The following is a 20930-nucleotide window of genomic DNA, read 5'->3' on the forward strand; positions in this document are numbered from 1 at the left end:
GGAAAAAGTACTGTTTTTTTGAAAAGGGGCTGAAAATGATACTGAGCATAACTGGCAGAGATTTTATCTTCTCGTGAGTCTGCTGGAAAATTAAAAAATGGATTCCATTATTAATAGTTGAAAAAGTAAGGAACCTAGCAGACAGTAATTCTTTGTTGACTTGGCAGCCATTTGGCTTTTGAGAGAACACAGCAGTGCTGCTCTCTTTGAGGTGCAAGGGTAATAAACTGAAGATACTGCTTGTAGTGGTTTGCAAAGAACATTTATTACTTTGTTACATGGATACGTTAGGTGAAAGGCCACATTCAGTTTGGAGATGGAGCATAATATTTTATACTGCTTGCATTCGTGCATTCCTTCAAGGTCTACAAATTTTTTTTATTTTGTTGTTTTTGCTGCTTGATGTGACACTCAAAATTCAGAACTTCATCAAGTAAAATGCCTAAGTGCTGCAAGTGACGTGCTTTCAAGAGGTGTATAATTTTTCATTACTATATGCCAATTATCAGGACAAAATTGAGTTTGTGTGCCATGCCAATGATCATAGCTTTTAAGTTGTGATTATCAGTAAACAGAGTGGAAAGTTCTTGCTTAAGCAGGTGTTTTACCATATCAGGGTTTGAGCCATAATGTAGAGGGCCATGTTATCAGTGTATACCAGTATAGTGTTATACAGACGTTATGCAAAGAGCTGGTTAAAAAAATGAGAACAGCAGTTGAGCAAGAACAAAACTCTGTAGAACTTCCTGATTAAGGGTTGAGTATTCACAAAATGAGGAACTGAATTTGAGTTAATGCTGTAGGTTTTAAACCAGCTTTTGCTGTTGGACTGAAGTCTGCATTCATCATAGTAGTCTGTTAAAGGTCAACCCAATAAAAAAACAATGATCAGAGCTATGAAAATAGCTCCAGTGAGGTTGCCTTTTCCATATTTAGTAACACGTCATCAGTTATGATCTAAAGTGCAGTCATGGCACTCCTACCTGATCATATGCTATGTTGGTGTACGGACAGCATGGACTTTTTTTCAGGCATGCTGATAACTGTAGTTAGACTAGTTTTTCTGGTATATTTGTCCTCACTGCCTGCCAATCATCAGTGCCCTCCTGATCAATGAACCCATTCATTCCCTATCACAGTGCATGTTATGTTAGACTTCCAACATTATTTGCCTTTCTATCCTAAACAGGATAAGGAATAGCCAGCCTTTAAGTTTAGCTTGAGATTCTAAAAGTCATGACATGGGATGACAGAAGATGGGACTTCTCTATGCTGATGGCTAAACTCAGCACGTCAAACAAGGCTAGAGTATATTTCAAGCCATAAAACAATATCACACTAATTGGAGCTGCAAGAAGCCAGATGTCCAGGTAAGGGAAGATGTAAAAGTCCAGTCCTCAAAGAATGCTTCTATAGATGCAAGACATCTGGTAAAGATATGAAGACCAGTCATGAGTTCAAAGGACAAGTATCTCCTGTTCTTCTTCTGAACTGTGAAAATGAGAAACTACGTGTGAGCGTGGGCAATAGGAATTTGAAGACAGGTGTCATTCACATCTATGGAACAAAACCAGACCACTATGTCAAGAAACAGAGCAGAAACTGAATACTTTAACATTCTCAGTGGTTTGTACTGGACCTACTTTTTCAGGCATTTCAGTAATAACTTTTTTCTGACCCAAATGGACTGGTTCTATATCTATTCTTGGAGAAATTACCTACCAAAAATGTAAATGGAATATTTAAAAAAATATGTTAGGAACTCCTGGAATGAAGGGAATCCAGATTCTAGTATCTGACTCTGCTGCAGTAGATGGGAAAAAAAACAACTAACTGCTGACATTCACTGATCTGTCCAGAGAAATTTCCATCAGGCAACTTCCCTTTTGCAAGATTCATGGCCCTGGAAGACATCAAACCACCTGTTTTGATTTTGGAAGGAAATGGTTGCTATTGCTGGGGCTTCTTCTCTCCCTACTGAGCCTGGTTAGCTTGCTTACACTGTCATACTGGCAGCTGGAATCAGAAGGACACCTCATGTTTCTATACTTGGAACTTCTGAAACTCTGAACTGCTGCTGATATATGGGAGAGGATAACAGAAAACAGGTTCGAAGAATAAGCATTCCACATTGAACATGTTTAAAAGGGGGGGCAATTAATGTACAGGGGGAGTCTGCTGAAAAGTAAAGTGCCTATTCTGGCACACAGTCTGTGCACCAAGACTAAACTCTTTCCATTTCCTTTTCCCCTCCCTAACCCCAGGTCTTGAAAAATCTACCATTAATGAGAGCAAAAAAAAACTAGAAGAAAGTAAGAGGGACATATGTGTGTGGATGGGGAGCTTTAAGGTTTTGTACTGTATGGGTCTGACAGCAATGACGTAAGTATTACTCCTGCTAGTAACCATGTACTTCATTCATACATCTGCGGTGTATATTGTCAATAAAGTGGTTGTAATTACTGGGAGTGTATGTGTGTGAGCAAATGTGTTTCTGTGCATCAGCCTGTGTCAGTCTGTCTGTGCCCCTGTGTCTGTGTATGACTATGAGTGTGTGTGTGTGTGTGTGTGTGTGTGTGTGTGTGTGTGCGTGTGTGCGCGCGTTGATATGTGTCTGTGTCTCTGTGTGTTTGTTTAGACATTATTAAATATTTATATACCATAATGCATGTTGGATGTAAAATACTTTCTCCATCAACAATTGCATACCCTATGCCGACAGCAATTACATAGCCTAAGCCAAGTCTGAAACACTAGGTTTAGAAACTATTTTACAACAAAAATGTAAAAAATATTTAAACACTAATACGACAAAAACAAAACAATTTATAGACAGTCCATTTTATAAGTGCAATAATGCCCAACAAGGTGAGCACTGCAGGGAACTAATGGACCTTCCAAGCATGGTGAAGCTGATAGTTGCAGATGCACGGCCTCACAGCACTCCTGGGTCATCTGTTATTTCTTTGTACTGCACACCATTTCGGCTATTATTGCTTGCGTGAACCTCCTGAAGTCTTCTGCCAGCAAAGGAGGCCATCTGCATCTCCAGCTGTACATAACTAAGCAGTATGTAGATAAATACAACATCGCATGTCTCCTTCATAACATGCCGTTTGCCAATAAATGGGCTTGCAATCTGTCAATAAGAACCTTTTGAGTTTTCTAGAGCTGGCCTCAGTACCTAGTAAGGTGAAAATACCTATTCAGAATGCACAGGCAGAAGAATGAGACAGCGCAGGCATTTTTGTCTCAAACAGCCAGGTACACTGACTCATAATATAGAGATGCTGGGGGTGAGTCACTCAGTAAGTAGCATGAATGGTGCAAACCATGAGCAGACCAGGTCACAGTGGATTAACCTGGTAGCTAACACACAGAGTACCTGACTAATGTTGGTTATATCTTATCTAACCTGTAAGACATACTGTGAGCTTGTCTTGGGATTTCCAAAATGATTTTTAAGAAGGGGAGAGAAGCCAGTTTCAGAGTAGGTTCCCAAAACCTGACATATCTGGCCTTATCCCTGAAGTGCCTTCCACTATGGTGTCCTTTAAATTTTCAGCTCCCCAGTCTTGCCAAAGAGATTGTCAGAGGTGAAGTCCTCAGGAAGGAAATGTCCTCCTTGCCTTCTTTGAGGAGGAACAAGTAAAAAGTGAAGGAGTGGTCTTTTGTCACTTCCAGATCTGAGCTAACCTCATATTCAGTACTTGCCCTTGTCCACATGAAGAGGACAGAAGTCTGTTCCATCAGGGGTTAGTCCTGCTCTCTAAAACCCAACTCTCACCACAAGTGACTGAACTCATAGAGAATTTCCAGGTAGGAACAAATGGGCAGGAAGGAAGGAATTAATGGATCGTAGGGCTCTCATTTGCCTGGGAGCCACTGGCTCCCAAGACACTTAAACAAATAGGCTAGCTGTGTGCAGGTATTACAGCCAGTGGATACTTCCTCTGGAATACACTCCTCGGGGGGGGGGGGGTGAGAGAGATGAAACCTTGTCTAGTCCCTCAGATTCTGCTAAAGTCAAAGACAGGTGCGTCCCCTCCCATGATGATGCCATCTCAGGGACTGACATTCTCCTAGGGGTGTGACTGATATCTGCCCTCCTTTGTCCTTCACCTACTAAAAGTGATCCAGCATAGATCTGTGGTCTGTATGAGGGGACCTTCCCAGTGATCCCCATAAAGGGCACTCTCAAAGAAGATGAAACATTTCCTCCTACTTTTTCAATTAGCGCTGTTCAGAACCTGAAGAATTTTTTGCTGGCAAGATGAACGTAAGGATATGCATCTTTCAGTGTTAGCTGTGACAAATTAGGCAAGGAAGAATAGACAGTTCAAAAACATTTTTCTGCTAAAGGAGATGGTTTGGCCACATTTCACATTCTGTGCAGAGGATGAAATTTGTAAAGCATAGAGGATTTCAGGGCTTCTAGGCTTAACTAGGACTACTGATTACATCTGAACTGAGTCCTGAAGCTTAGGAGGTCTTGAGGTTTGAATGGCCGCACTACGTGGCCACCAGTTTCACTGCCTGATATAATTGGTGCAGAGATATGATCTTTTGAGTTCTCTTTCTCTCTGAAGTCAACCAAGATTTCTGCAACCTATTGAGGATATGGCACACATCGTCTTTCACAGTTCTAGATGTCTAGAGTCCCTGCATGGGGCAAGCACTTAAGTTGTGAAGTGTATAATGATTTTCATGCACTATTGCTACTGACACCAGACAATGGTCCAGGAAAGAATACCTCCAAAGGGGTGGAGGACTCAGGACTTAACCAAGAAGTTTTTGCCTGCAGTTTACTGCAGGATTTCCATGCTTAGTACTTAAAGGACAAGGTTAACAGCTTAGGTGAGGTACTCTTGTGTAAAACATCTAGTCCCAGTCTGGGGAAATTCTCTGATGAACCTTCTTCAAAGACTTTCTCATCTTCGAATAAATGGGGGATGAAATATGTTTCAGCAGTGCACTGATTTTTCTAAGACAACATCAGCATGCCAGAGCACATCCACCTTGTTTCACAGACATGCTTCCATGGAGAGAGCACTAGCTTCCCTGAACTTTAGATTTCACACTTGTTTTCACACTTGTTAAAGGAGAAAGCTCACAATTCTATACACGAATTTTCTATAAATGACAGTGGGTAATAGAATGCTAATTTGCTGTGACACATTTGTGAGCTACATTTGTGAATGAACTATGAATTTTCTGTGTATGTGTGGACTATGACACTGATGCACAAGGTACCATCCAGCATGAAAGTTCTACTTGATGGCTCACAGCTTTACCTGTACAGACAGATATGCCACATCCAATTTAACTTTCTCTGCTTCTCTTTATGAAAATGATATTATTTGTAATTTTGGATTAACTTCTTTTCTTTTAATTCTTTTGTGTTTCTTCTTTCATTACTTAATATAAATCCTTTCCCTAAGTACATACATACACTACTGTCTACATGTGGTTAAGGCAACCATCTCCCACCCTGACCTAGGTTGATAGTCCAACACCCGTTTAGGTGAACCACCAACTAGCAGCTTCTTATAACAACAGGAATAACTGATTTCTTTGGGGTGGGCTTGCATCCCCACTCACCTATACTTAACATAATCAGCTCTGAGGTCACTCTCTCCTGAGACAGGCAGAAAAAACCTGCTAAGTGATCTTCACTGCTGTTTTGTCTTTACATTTTCAACTGATTGGCTGTTTGCTGAGTAACCTAGTCTCCTTCATCCGCCATCTCAGTAGCTATATCCATAAAATAGTTTTTGCCTAGTGTCTGAAGTTCACATGTTTAAAACCAAACCCATAACAGCAGTACAACAAAAATGAATGACAAAAAAACTTAAAATATGCTAATTTGTTTCTGGATCAAGTGCAACTTATTAAGTTTTATTGGGGGCAGCTATGTTATGCTATGTTGTGAGTACTGTAAAAATAATGTCAATGATTCTGCTCACAAAAATAAAAATAAGCACTTGGTGCAATTTATTTAGATATTAAATAGTAGAACCAAGAATGATTACAACTGAAAAAATGGAATATAGGGATACTGCAAAGGACATAGTAAAAACTTTACATACTAAGGTTTTAAGCTCTAAGTGGTGAAATTATGGCAGAAAATGTTTATCTGCGTACCAATGTGTGGCAGTGAACTTTTGGTGGTGGTGTCTATTAACTTATGTTTACAGTTGTTTAATTCTTACCTGTTTCCTCATGATGTCAGTGGCCTGCATGATACATCTGGGTAACAACCCATGGCTCCGTGCAAGGGTAGCAGCAAATTCCAAGGAGACATTCAGAGTGCACCTAATTATTACAAAAATCAGATTATTTTTAACTGTGCAAAGATCTCTTAAACTTTAGAAATTCAAATGTAGCTGAAATTGCATTGCTTATTGCTTTTCTGAGTTGTGCTGTTTTTCTATTGTAGCCATACCTGTAACTTTGCTTTTCCTAATTCTGCAGAGTGGAACTTTATGATGTGATACTGCAAACAATGGACTACCTGAGTTTTCTACTTAACGGGAAAGGCAAATGCTGTTAAATGTCTTTTACTTGAAAATCCTGCACTTAGCAATAGAAGGATTCTGATCAGTAATTATCTTCTAATGCACAAATGAGGGAATCTTAACCTCACAAAACAAACTACAATAGTCACTAACACTGCTAAATCCAACTACCTGCATGAAAAACACGAAAAACAACTTTTAGCTTTCTCTAATCCCAAGCAGTTCTGGAAAGAACTTAAATAAATTACTGATCATATCCATAGCAACATCCATCCCTACTATTTTAACAGAGGGATTAACAGCAGTAAACATGCATATATCTTTAAATCTTTTCTTCTTTCTTCCATATAGGTGATCAATAACTCTTCTGGGTCAACTAATAATCGCTGCCAAACCCAACCAAACAGCCCAGTGCAAGTTACTCTGTATCCACACCTGCTGAATTTGACGCTAGTTTCCATCTTAGGGAAACTGACGAAAAAGAAACAAAGAAAATAATTAATGGCCTTAAATAGTCCTCCTATAAACATTCCAAGATTAATTTCATATTTCTTAGCAAAGTTGCACACTATATTGCCAAACCTCTTACATTCCGCTACAATTGCTCTCTCACTACTGGTTTACTTCCTCCTGTATTAAAATATTCTTCATTATCAGCCTTCCAAAAGTACCCTCCGCCAAATGCTGTAAGGATTGGTGCCCTATCTCACCTTTATGTTCATTAACTAAACTCTTCAAAAAACTTCACAATCAAATAAAACAATATGGATTCCTATCAAACAGCATGGCTTAAGGAAATGCATTCAGCACCACAGCTGCTCTTCTCACTGCTAACTCTAAGTGCCGTAATATGAATGAAGATCTTAATACAACAGGCTTATTTATACATACGAGTAAAGCTTTTGAAACAGTCAGCAGCAACCGTATACTCACAAAACTTACCAAACTTAACTTTGGACAAAATAAATGGCTCTTAAGCTACTAAGAAAATAGAACTTGTCAGGTTTATTCAAATATGAAGTATTCCTAGTCGGCACACTTAGTACAGGCATTTAACACGGTTCAGTAATAGGCCTGCTTCTCTTTTCCTTATTCAGGAATGACCTGCCAAATCACCTTCCCTCTCTGAATATGGTTTTCTATGCAAATTACATTTGTCCTTATAGTGACAATCTTTTATCAAACTCTGCCACTGGCACACAACCAATAAACTATCTATAAATCACAAAAAAAAAAACAAAACAAAAAAAAATTGTAATGCTCTTCTCCATACCTTACTCTCTCAAATACCCACATTTTCAGTATCAAACTCCCTAAACAATTGGATGCCCATAGTTACAGAATAAAAATACTTACGTCTCACGCTCAACTGCTCCTTTACCCTCACTACCCACATAGGTAACAGAAGATCTACTCTCAGCTAAAGCCTTGTTATAGAATTTCACCTGTCGCTAGACTGGCCATAGCCAAAAATGTCCTGCTGCCCCAACTGGAATATGTCCCTCCAATACTGATCTGTCATTCTTCCTACAGAAAGAAACAAATTCAGACCACTGCAAACAAAAGTTGCATATTAGCCCTTTTGACAGGTACCTACAATCATTGTTTTCTTCTACAGAAGGAAATCTGGCTCATAGTAACTGAAAAAAGCCACCTACTTACTTAATACACTGATATTTAAAATCTTAAATTAAGGATAGCGCGTTCCACTTAAAAGGCTCCTACCTGTTAGAGAACCTAACTACTCCCTTAAAAATGCTCAGCTTGATATTATTTCCCTTCAAAGACCTCCCTTTAAAACAGCTTGGGTGAAAGCGCCTTTTCTAAGCAGAGTCCTGACATATGGAGCAATCTTGGTTCTGACTTGAGAGGCAAAGGAACTCTCTTAGATTTAAAAAAAGCACTGGCTGAGGCACTCCATATTTACTCTGCATATAAATGCTTTACAGATTATGGCTCGTAATTCTGCTATGTACTCCCTTTGTTGCCTATGTTTGTTATTATGTGTATGTAATCCTTACAGCAGGCAAATGATCTTTTTTTTCTTGTGTTTTCTCTTGTGCAAACCCTTCTGTAAATAACTTATGCATAACACCTACACTGTGGCCATAGTGGGCATTGTATATATTTATGCACAGGCTTGTGTAACCATACTATATATCTGTACAAATACCGGTTATCTTTTCTCTGACTACTGCTAATATGAGCCGGGCCACAGCTGAAAAGCGTTTTTGGACCTGATTAACAAATAGAAAATAAATAAGTAAATAAATAAAAAATAATCCAGACTAGGATACAGAACCATACATTGTTTAGCAATTCTGTTTTAATGCACAATATGAGAGAACATGCCATGTTGTTCAAAACCACTCAGTGCAGCAATTCAGTTCTAATGACCTGCTAAAGAATCTGTCTCCGCTCTTTCCATGTCTATCCCTCATGTTAACATACTAAGTCCATCCATCCATCTGTAAAAGGGGTCAGTGTCACATCAACAATGAACATCATCTAGGGGTACATACCGCCATATGACTAGCCCTGCCTCGCTTGTTCTTCCTTACCTTACACACACGCACACATTCACACCTACAGCCAATTTAGAGTGTCCAACCACCAACTGCATGTCTTTTCAATGTGGGAGGAAACCAGACAACATTGAGAAAACCCAACTGAACACAGGAAGGACAAGCAGATACCACACAGAAGGCACCTTAAGTGAGAATCGAACCAGGGAACCTCTTGTTCAGAGCTGGCAACACTATCTTCTGAACCACTGTTGCTGTCATGGGTACATAACAGCCCTTTTTTATCATCAGATATATGCATGTGTAAAATGTGAATCTGAAGCTGCTATTAAATTCCAAACGCAAATATGAAACTACACAATGTCATTAAATTGCTTTTTAATTTGATTACATAACTTTGAAACAATACCATTAAATTCTATTTGTCAGTAATTGATAAAGGAAAAATATAAATGTCACCAATAATAAGCATTTTACTATATACTAATTGCTTTTGTAGGAAGGCTGCAACCCTCTCCACTCATTGCTTGGGGGGGCTCTGACCCTGATAACTAAATGTTAATTCTGACATCACACTACATCAAAAAAAGGTAATTCTTGGTTTTGCATCAAAAACAAATATCTCCTTAACTCCGAGGCACTGCTAATTTACAGTCAGCATTATTTTTTTACTGTTTTTACTGTAGGCATGAAAACAGAGTCCCAACATAAGAGGATAAAGACCCCCCCCCCAAAAAAAAAAAACGATGTATGCATATTTTACAGTTTCAAGCATGTAACTAGCTTATATTGTCTATGTAAAGCAGTGTTGATATAATGCTTCCTGTTTTATCTGTACATTTTAAAGAGGAAGTTGTTAAAAGGTGATACTAGCTAGAAATTAATGTACTATTTTACTTTTGAATAAGCAGAAACGTATTTCCAGTAAGAGAAAGCTTACCTATACATGCACACATGTAAAACTATCAGTACCAAACATTCCTGAAAACAGTCATAACTCTACCTGAAAGGTAGGTGTCAACTAAACAGAATTCAGCCTACAAGAGAACTGCTGTTGAAGAATGTTTGTGTTACTTTCTCTTTAACTGACAGATTCCTTTTCCATATGCAACATAACATGACCACTGAAAGCATTGTTTACATTTCATAACTGTTAAATAACTGAATGTACATTTAGACAAATTTAATTGAAGCTCTAAAAAAAATATGTTTTCTGTGACACGGTATATTCACAGATTTAGTTTTGAAGTTTCACAGTCAACATCTGCCGTACGAGAATCAACGACAGAAGCATATTACAACTGTCACGTGTCCCTAAGTAATTACAAATCAAGCAGACAATGTTTGAAAATGTTTTACCAGCTTACCTCTGCATTCCAGTGCCACACATTGCAATCTGGCAAGCTCCAAGACGATAACAGAGTTCTGAAGAAATTGGCAAGAGACCAACACCCAAAGCAGCAATGCTGGAATTCCCCGAAGATGGTGACTTGGAAGTAACCAGTGCCTTCATCAGCCTGCAAAGCTCATCTAGTGCATTTATTGGACGAATCAGCTGATAAAAAGAAATAGAGTATAAATATTACATAATTCTTAATGAACCAGAAAGAGTTAAAAGAATCAGGTAGTTATATTCTTTTTTGCAATTTAGTTACAGCTGACGTACCTTCGTTGAAGGTTGTGCGTCAGGGCTGGCAACTCGGCACGTAAAATTTTCTGCCAATCATTAGCGGACCGGAGTTCCACTGTGGCGACCCCTAACTGGGAAAAAGCCAAAAGAAACAACAACAACAAAAAAGTTACAGCTGACAAAAAAGTGCCCAAACCCTCTCTGATAAACAACTATTCATAAAATGAAATGAGATACAAAATGAGCTGTTGGACATGCTCCACTTAAAGAAATCCCAATCCCTCCGAGCTACACGCTCTAGGGACCTTAACCTTGTCACCACAATAAACAGGACATGCTGGAGGGATAGATTCCTGTCCCAGAGACTTCTCATACTCTGGAACAGACTACATATCTATGTCAAACATAGATCCTCATTAGCACTCTTTTTAATTTGGATGGGAAATGGGAAATTCACCCCGGGGATCACTTCTGTGGCTCTGCTCGACAGGGGCACAGGAAAATAATTTTCTTGGGTGGAGAAAGCCAGGGTACATTTTTTGGCTAGGCTTGTATGGGCCCTAGGGCCGATAGCCTATTACCTACCTATGAACCTATGAAAAGTGGAGTGGAAAATCAAACATGCTTAATATGATCTGGTTAGGTTACACCATGCAACCTGAAAAACATCAAAGCATACTGTTAAGCATATTTTCTGCTCTTACATGAAAAAATCAACCTTCAAACCATTTTTGCAGAAATCAAAGCATGGTGAGTTACAGAATTTGAAATGGTTTCTAGCAATCTAAATCAATGGTAGGTACTCCCCAGTGAAAAGCAGAACTAATTAATCTTCACCTACTACAGCGTTTACCTTAGTTTTTACCTTATCAAGGGCTAATAGCAGAGGTAAATAAAAGTCCGAAAGGGGAGCAGACTGTGGTGTGGCAGAACTAGCAACATTTTTTAGAGACCCTCAGACAGGAATAGCAATGAATAAAAGTTTAAAAGTAGAGTGTATAAGTTATTGCATAACAGCTATAAAAACAGTCTGAAGAAAGTAGAATGGATTGGATGAGATGAATTTTTACATGATAAATTGCGAACAATAGAAGGAAGTATGCAATGCTCCAAAATCTGCAATTAAACCAAGAAGTTTTAGAAAATCTGTCTGGGAATGCTGGCATATGTATTTCTATACTCCAAGTACAGCGCAAAAAATATTTACTCAGGTAAATGAAAGAAATTGGAGATGTATGGAACATAAAAGGGGCAATTGGGAACACATATTTTAGTCTTGCTCTAAATTACTAAATTAGCAAACTTTAAACAAGCTCTTCTGAATATGGTAAAACATTTACGTTTAACTACAGAAAATATGTATTTGAGTTGGAGCTTGGAACTAGATGAACCTAGTTACAGTATAGCTTTTTCTATGTCTTTTGTTACTGGTAACCATAAAGGTATTTTTAGAAAATTGGGAGGGTGTCTGAACCAACAATAGATGACGTTAAAACTACAATCAATGAACTGGAAGAGGTATAAGATAAAGTTTGATAAAGAAAAAGGGGAACAAGTTACAATTTTGCAAGTAGCAACTTATTTTATTCTTTGTTGATCGGGTTAGTCCCACTGGGCTGGTGGCCTCTTTTCAAGACAGACACACAAGGTGGTTTTTGTACTACTAAGGGAAATTTGGCCTGAGGACCGAGGAACTTAACCTACTTTTTTTGATAGGTGGCGTGAGAACTTTTACTTACACCTGAGCTACCACCAACTCAAGTAGATGGAGTCCAGGTTTAGCTTCTTATCAAAAGGATGGATATTAACAGATAAGTCAGAATACATAACAGAGAAGGTGTAAGGGGTGAGGCACTGGCTGACAGTGCAACACAATTAATTTTTAAGTGCATTATAACTGTTTTATAAATTATAAATTTGATTTAACCGTGAAAAAATGAACTTTAAATACTTGTATGGATAAGTCAAGTTGTGTATCTTAAAAATGAATTAGAAACTAATGGTGGCTATATATTTTTCATTTTGTTTACGACGGTGTTGTATTGCTCTAATATTCAAATATGTTCACAATGTTGTTTGAAAGTTTGAGTAACCCTGCTAAAAAAGAGCAGTCCTAAACTTCAATGCAAGTTTCTAAACAAGTACATAACCGTGTAAATGTGTATAACTAGAAATTCCATTCTACAAGTTCACAGTGGTTACTGAACGTGACTACTAAGAGTGGAAGATGTTATCTATGACATGTGCTCTTAATGGTGAGTATCTGTTGTAGGGATTAGTGGTGAGTTTCTTTCTACTTACCTCAGTGATGCCTGGGAAGGAAACTGGAAAAGAAGTACTCACACCTCTCAACTGTCCAGATTTTCGCCTCATATTTTTGGTTTGTTCCTTAAAAATATATGTGATTTTTCGCATAAATCACTGAAGACTGAGGACACTAAACAATGACATACACTTGAGTGTCATAGAATCAAAGGAAGTTACTATGGTAATGGCCCTAGGCCTTTACAAGCCTAGCCAAGTTCTACCCTTATTTCCATGCACCTATTGCCCCTGTCCAAAAGGGACACAGGTGGAACCCCTGGGGTGAATTTACGGTTACCCATCCAATCATCCAGATTGCATTTTAAGAAAGGCAATGAGATGTTCTGTTTGACATGAATTGTGAGTCTGTTCCAAAGGTGTGGTAACTACCAACTGAATAGCATCTGCCAATCATGCCTTTTGATACCGTGCGGCTAGAGCAGCTACCCATTTGCGCCAGCCAAGCTTCATCTCTTGTTAAGCAAGCAGACAATGGTGCAGGAACAAGTGGCTATTTGAGCCATAAGAGTCCTCATCGAGGGCCATATTAATAAGAAGCATCTGCAAAGTAATATGTGGCTAGGTCACAACACTGGCAAGAGAGGTTACATAGTCATTACCTGTAGAAATGGGGTTAAATGTAACAGTCATGTTATTTTATTTATTAGGAAAGTCCAACTGGATCGATAACCCATTTTCAAGACATCCACTGCGGAAGATAAGCTCCAGATAATGAGTAATGCAAATAACATTAAATAGTACAAAGTATAGAGTTCTTGCACTGTTTCAGACAGCTTTTTAAGCATACAGTTCTCAAGTAATAGCTTAGACAGATGGTACATGGTCAGTGTCACAATCAGTCTAGTAGAATTTAAACAAGTAAAACCATGTTTATAGACAAACAGGTCAGACACAAGTGGAACTATAGTTTCAGTTGTATACAGAACTATATCAATTTTCTTCTACAATATTTTACAATGATTGCTTAGTTTTAAGTTGACAAAATCTAAATGTATTCAAGTTATCAGATCAAGCTGTAAGTTGACTATATCTGCATTTGTTCAAGCTATCATATCAAGCACAAAGGGATAACATTCTTTTATCCCATAGGTACATGACAAGTACAGAGACAATTGTCTCACGATATAATAAATACTCAAAAGAGCAATTACAAAAAGAGACATCTTATTAGATCAAATCTAAAAAGTTCAAAATACTAACTCCAAGATCGCACAATAGTAGGGAAATCACAAACTCCTAAACCTCACTGTCCAGAAATCTCACATGCAAATCAGCAGACTGGCTGAAAAACAGGGCAAAAAGACTTTTAACTTTTCTGAGCTCTTAAAAACTGCACCCATAGAAACAAGTGCTCATTAAGAAGAGTCAAAGATTTGTTTTAAATAAGAGGAAATTATTTATCTGCTTGATAGATCCTGCAACAGTGTTTCACAATTTGGAGAACTTAACAGAAAACAGGATATCGCTATCAGAACTACAGTATTTCTGGGATTCTGTTAGACAAGTTCTTTTGGTTCAAGGTTCTTTGGTGGGGCATACCATTTTAATATATAAATAATTGCTTGGGGTTTACTTGGCTGATATAGAGTATCTTGAAGTGTATTTTTAACTGGCTATAAACAATGAGATTTGGAAGTTCAAGCCAGTTCAGTTTTCTAAAGGCTGTGCTGCGATGGGATATGCTAGGTAGATTAATGATGAATTTAGCATTTTTTGTTGTAATAAACCTCTAGCTTAGAAAGCTGAGAAGTCTGGAAATGTGGGAAACCTGGTGAAACATACAGTAGGCTGCATAGCAGGAGGGTAGATGCAGTGGCAATTCCATTGTGCTCTTGAGGAAGCATTTATTCTTACAAAGTAGACCCACACTGTGATAGACTTTGTGGGTAATGCAGTCAATGTGGTGGTCAAATTTATACTTTTCAGGTACCCCAGTGCCTGATGACTACCAGCTCCTCACAATCTATTGGCCCATTCAGTCGACATCTTGCATGACTCATTCCCAGCTTGCTCATTCTTAGTGAGGCAACAGCTGATCATGGAGTTATTATCCTGACAGTCACTAGGGCATTTTGTTATGTAGCCTAATCCCACCGCCACCATAATGGGAACACCTACATCCCCCCCTCATATGGGGGTACGACTGCTCCTTGACACTTCCCAGCAAGGGCTACTATACGGATTCAGATCAATCCACCCCCAGGTCTGTTCTCAGGGAGAGCAGCTATGATAGTACCCTGGAGCATAAGGTCAGTACAGGGAGAGGAGCCACCACAATCCTCCTTTCCATTTGACTCAGCTGATGTAAGCCACATGTCTGTTACCTGTTCAACTTAGATGTTAGTAGATAAAACGGTGGTTAGGTTGGTTGCTTTTGAAGTGTCCAAATTGGAAGTGAATATTACTAGTTTATGTTTGGGGAGGTTATTAGTAAATAAGATTGCTGTAACCAGGTTTTGATGAACTTGAACAATTTTTTTGGGTTCTCTGTAAAATTGTTGTGTTTTACTTATATATATATATATATATATATATATATATTTTTTTTATTACTATATATTTTTAGTTATATTTTTGATGTAAAATAGTTACTCCGCCTAATGTTTCAAACTTGCTGTAGTATATGTTAATGGTGTTGGAGGAAACATTTTACATCCCAAATATAACATTTAAAATATAACCAGGTTATTTACTTTATTTTTTGGTCCCTCACTCCTAAATCATTTGGTTCACAGGAGATTGAAATTACTATGACAAACATTTAAGGATAAGACTTTTTTCCTTAAGAAAATTCATGCTAACTTAAATCCTTTACTTTAGCAGCTTTGTAATTTTATAAGTGCAATAATTTAATTCTTATTTTATTGCCTTTGTTCCCCTTTATTTTAGGCGTTATCCAGATTTCTTCAGCTGAAAGATGCAGAGGTTTGTAAACCTCTTTACTGCTGCTGCCAGCAGTCATCTCAGGCACTCTCTCTCACACACACACACACACACACACACACACACACACACACACACACACACACACACACACACACACACACTCTCTCTCTCTCTCTTACTTTAATACATGCATACACTCTCCCTCACACACACACACACACACACACACACACACACACACACACACACACACACACACACACACACACACACAAACTTTTTATTTTACACTTGCTAAACAGCAGAAGCGCTGCTTAGTGGGCATAAAATAGTAGCTCAACCGATCTCTCTCTCTCACACTCATAGACCCATACACTTTCACGCACAAACACATACACACTTTTTTTAACTTTTATTTTATTTTACACTACTAAACAGCAAAAGCACTGCTTAGTGAGCGTAAAATAATGACGGCTGTTCTGTTTTCTAAGTCTAAGCATCACGGTGGCTTAATATGCTGCCGTAAAACAGCAGATTCATTTTTCAGTGGGTGTTACTCGTACATTAATACCCTGCTGGAGAACGCTCATTCTCCAGTCAGGGTACTGGTGTACAGTAAGCCCATTCTCTAAACTATAATAGATGTTACACAGTAAACTGTAAACAGTGCACTTCTGTTCTTCAGAAACACACTTTACCAAAGAACAGAAAGCCAAACCCACTTTAGTGAAAGTGCACTTAAATAAAAATGCACTTTCGCAAATAACAGTTTACTGAAGCACGGTACAGTGGGGAATAAGGAAATATACCATTTTCCCCACTGTAGTGAGATCTCAGAGTTAGTATATGTAAGTAACGGGGGTGTGGGGGGTGCAGGGGGTTCGACTTTCTGTTCTTCGGTAAAGTGTGTTTTTGAAGAACAGAAGTAGACCTGTACAATTATATGTGGAACACATAAAGGAATACAGTTACATTCAGGGATAATATAGTTACAAACAGGGCACACGTTACATGTGGATGCGGGGACAGATACTTAGGGTTAGGTTTGTCAGGGGAAGTACATAAAGAATTACTGTTATGCACAACAGTGGGTTTAGATAAAGGCCTGAAGTTACATGCATGACATTTATAGCATACAAGATGCGGGGTTAGAAGTAGGAGTGGCTACTGCATGCAGAAGTGTGCAGTTATGCTCAGTACTATGCATTACATGCATGAATGATTGTTGAATTTAAAGAAAAAATTAAACTCAGGAGACAGAGATAAATAATGGCTTAGCATTTCACAGAGGAGTGGAAATACATGCAGGATTACCACTGTGCACATATACAGAATTACATACAGGAAGTGAGTCATACACAGAATTAGGGCAAATCAGGGATTAGATGCAATAGTCATGTTACATACATATACACAACTAGGTACAGGCATTAGAGTAGGATTACATGTAAGAGTCATATAACATTCAAAAGTGGGATTAAATGTGTCATATTGCATATAACAGTGGGATTAAACATAGGAGCTGGATTATAACCAACAGTCTTGTTACACACAGGACTGGGATTAGATACAAGATAAGTATTCGATGATACAGTCATGTTACACACAAGACGAGGACTAGACAGAGAAAATGGATTAGATGTGAAAGTCATGCTACACACTGGACCAGGATTAGACAGAGGAGAGGGATTAGATGTGAGAGTCATGTTACATACAGGACTGGGATGAGACAGAGCAGAACGGTTAAATGGGAGAGCAATATCACACACAGGACTGTGATTAGAGAGGGAAAAGGGATTCGATGCAAGAATAGCTAAGGTTATAACACAGGAGTATAACTAAATACAACAGTGAATGCATACGACATTCTTCTTACCTACTAAACTGGCATGACACACAAGCAAAATTACATACACAAGTGAAGTTGCATGCAGGACTGTATTTATATACAACAGTAGGTTGCATGCAAGTGTAAGGATGCTTATAGGACTACGGCAGAAACTACAGCAGGATTACATCCTGACTTTATATAGGATTTTGGTTATATACAGGAAGGAGATTACCTATAACAACTGGTTTACTTGCAACAGTGAGGTTATACATCAGATTGCAGTTACATATAACTGTAGGATTACAAAAGTGAGCAAGGACAGATACAGAATTAGAATAACATGTCGGTCATGGTTTACCATCAAAATTGCAAGTGAAGGTTCGACGACCACAGGATGTCGAAATTTGGTTGGCTGAATCCGTGCTGTCGAACCTTCATTTGTGCGAGTCCTGGTTCAGTGAATGTACTGTACATCCGTACATATATGGTCGACCTTATCACAAGAGATTGTGGTACAGTGTGGAGCAGGAAATTTGCCCTTTTCCCCGTTGTAGTGTGATCTCGGAGTTGGAATATGTAATATGCAGGGGGTGTGGAGGGTGCAGGGGGCTTGCCCGCTGCATAATACTTATGTCAAGTGATGTGCAGTGTCCGACTGCAGTCTATGGATGTCGAGAAAGGTCAAATTTGCTTAAGAAAGTGTGTTTGCGACATTCTGACCTTTTCAACATTCTGTTTTGAACCTGTGCATTGATATTTCAGGTAGGAATTTATTTTGAATGTCAACTATTTGATAGTAAACCGTTGGTTACATATGAGAGTGGGATTACACACAGCAGTGGGATTACAAGGAGAAGTGAAGTTAGATACAGATGGGGGTTACACACAACAACTGGGTAATATAACAGTGTGACTGCACAATGAAGTAAGGTTAGATGAAGAAATTGTGTTACATATAAGAGTGGAATTGTGTACAGGAGAAAGGTTACAAACAGAAATGGGGTTACAAACAAGAGTGGAGTTGCATACAACAGCAGGATTACATACAGTAGTGAGATTAGACACAGAATCCAGATTAAATATAGCAGTGAAATTGTATGCAATTTTAGGACTATGTACATAGCAGGATTATACACAGAAGCAGGATTACATACAGCAGTAGGACTGCAAAAAGAGGTGCAACTGCATACAGGATTGGGATTACATACAGTGGTGCAATTATAGGGTCATAGTATAATACTAAGATATTGGCCCGAAGGCCCTTATAAGCTTAGCCAAGAATTACGACCATGTTCCTCAAAGTCAGCACCTGTTTCCCCTGTCCAGCTGGAACACAGATGGGATCCCAGGGGTGTATTTTCTGCTTCCCATCCAGTCGTTCAGGTTCCTCTTAAAGAGGGCTAGAGAGGTACTCTGCTTGAAATGGAGAGGGAGTCTATTCCACAGATGGGGGAGTCTTTGGGGCACAAATCTATCCCGCCGACAAGTTCTATTAATGTCACAGACCAGGTTAAGGCCTTGCATGCAGGTTGCGCAAGTGGAGTTTAACTTACGGATATGCAGCAACTCCATCAAGGCTGGGTCTGAGATGACCTTGTATGCCTGACACAGGTCACCTCTGAGCATTCTGTATGAGACTGAGTAGAGAGACAGGGCTTTTAGCCTATCTGTATAGGACAGGTGTTTGAGACCCTGAATTTTCCTGGTCAGGAACCTCTGTGGTCTCTCCAGCTGCTGCATGTGCTTGGCAAGGTACATGCCAAAGGGGGCACTGTACTCAATAATGGGTCTGATAAGGGAGGAGTATAGGGATGTTATGACCTCCTTGTTCCTAGATGAAATACCCTTATTTATGAGGGAGGCCATGTAGAAAGCCTTCCATACAACAGAGGCAACGTGGTGGTCAAAAGTCAGGTTGCTATCAACCTGGGTGTCCAAGTCTCTCATGAATGATTGCCTGCTTAGTACGTTATTAATGTGATAATTATTGGGGATGCCATTTTCCTCAAAGTGGATAATGATGCATTTCTTGGCATTCAGTCTAAGGCCATGCTTCTGGCACCAGTCACTAGTTTGTGTAAGGCCCTCTTGGAGGATGTTCACATAACTAGGGGAATTTAAGATAGCGCCCAGCTTGCAGTCATCTGCAAACTTGATCAGCCATAGACCACTGATTTTGGCTTGCACCTCAGAAAGGTATATCCCAAACAATAGGGGGCCCAAGACTGATCATTGGGGTACACCATTCATTAAGAGGTCTACTACTAGAGGTGGCTTCCCCTATTTTGACTGAGTGGGTTCTATCAGTGAGCCAGTTAGCTACCCATCTGGTAACATACAGGTTGATGCCTAGCTGGGAGAGTTTATCTTTTATGCCCAAGGAGAGGGGGGAATAGAGTCGAAGGCATTGGCTAGGTCAAAGTAGGCAGTGTGCATCATTTTCCCCTTGTCCATGGCTTTGGTGACTGTTTCGAAGAAATCGACCAAGTTTAACAGGCATGACCTCCCTTTGACAAAACCAAACTGTGTGGGGTCAAGTGTTTGAAGGTTGCCAATGTCCTTGTTTATAAGGTGTTACATCAAAGGAATTCCCACTGTACGAAAGGCAATTGCACGGCTCCAGTAATATGAAATCCAAAAGCCAAAAGATGAACCAGGAAACTATGAGACTGAAATAATATTTATTCAATGAAAAAACAAACCAGTTTTGGCTGGTATACACCACAGCTGAGGAAGGCTGTGGTGTATACCAGCCGAAACCGGTTTGTTTTTTCATTGAATAAATATTATTTCAGTCTCACAGTTTGCTGGCTCATCTTTTGGCTCTTGTTTATAACGTCCATGATAATATGTTCCATGGCCTTGCAGATCAGGCTAGTTAGGCTGATGGGCCAATAGTTGCCTGGGTCAGTGGATACTCCACCTTTATGTAGAAGGATGACAGTGTCTGTCCTCCATTCAGCTGGGACAAAGCCAGTGCTCAGGCTTTGATTGAATAGGGTGCCTAATGGAGCTGACAGCTCATGCCTGGGTTTATGTAGGATGCAGCCAGGGATGTTATCGGGTCCCATGGAGACTGTATTTTTGCCTTTGAGAGGGCATTAAAGATCTGCTCCCTAGCGATGAGGAGAGGGGGGCAGGTGCTGTGGATGTCTTGCTTTACTGATGGGGGGACGGGGGGTGAAGTTTTCACTGAACCTATCTGCCAGCAGGTT

At 39.2% G+C, this 20930-nt stretch overlaps 1 protein-coding gene across 1 annotated transcript in view; it reads right to left on the minus strand.

Annotated features, from left to right (window-relative positions):
- The window catches only part of PREX1 (phosphatidylinositol-3,4,5-trisphosphate dependent Rac exchange factor 1), a 2105011-nt gene that overhangs the window by 21522 nt on the left and 2062559 nt on the right, over positions 1-20930 (minus strand). The window contains exons 37-38 of the mRNA XM_044089931.1: positions 10411-10598; positions 6213-6315 (exon numbers count right to left, since the gene is read on the minus strand). Of these exons, the coding sequence (XP_043945866.1) occupies positions 6213-6315; positions 10411-10598 (291 nt within the window). The remainder of the gene's footprint in view (positions 1-6212; positions 6316-10410; positions 10599-20930) is intronic.

This window comes from Protopterus annectens, chromosome 12.part0, assembly GCF_019279795.1.
Source record: "Protopterus annectens isolate FY-2018-M chromosome 12.part0, PAN1.0, whole genome shotgun sequence".
In the NCBI taxonomy this organism is placed as follows: domain Eukaryota; kingdom Metazoa; phylum Chordata; order Ceratodontiformes; family Protopteridae; genus Protopterus; species Protopterus annectens.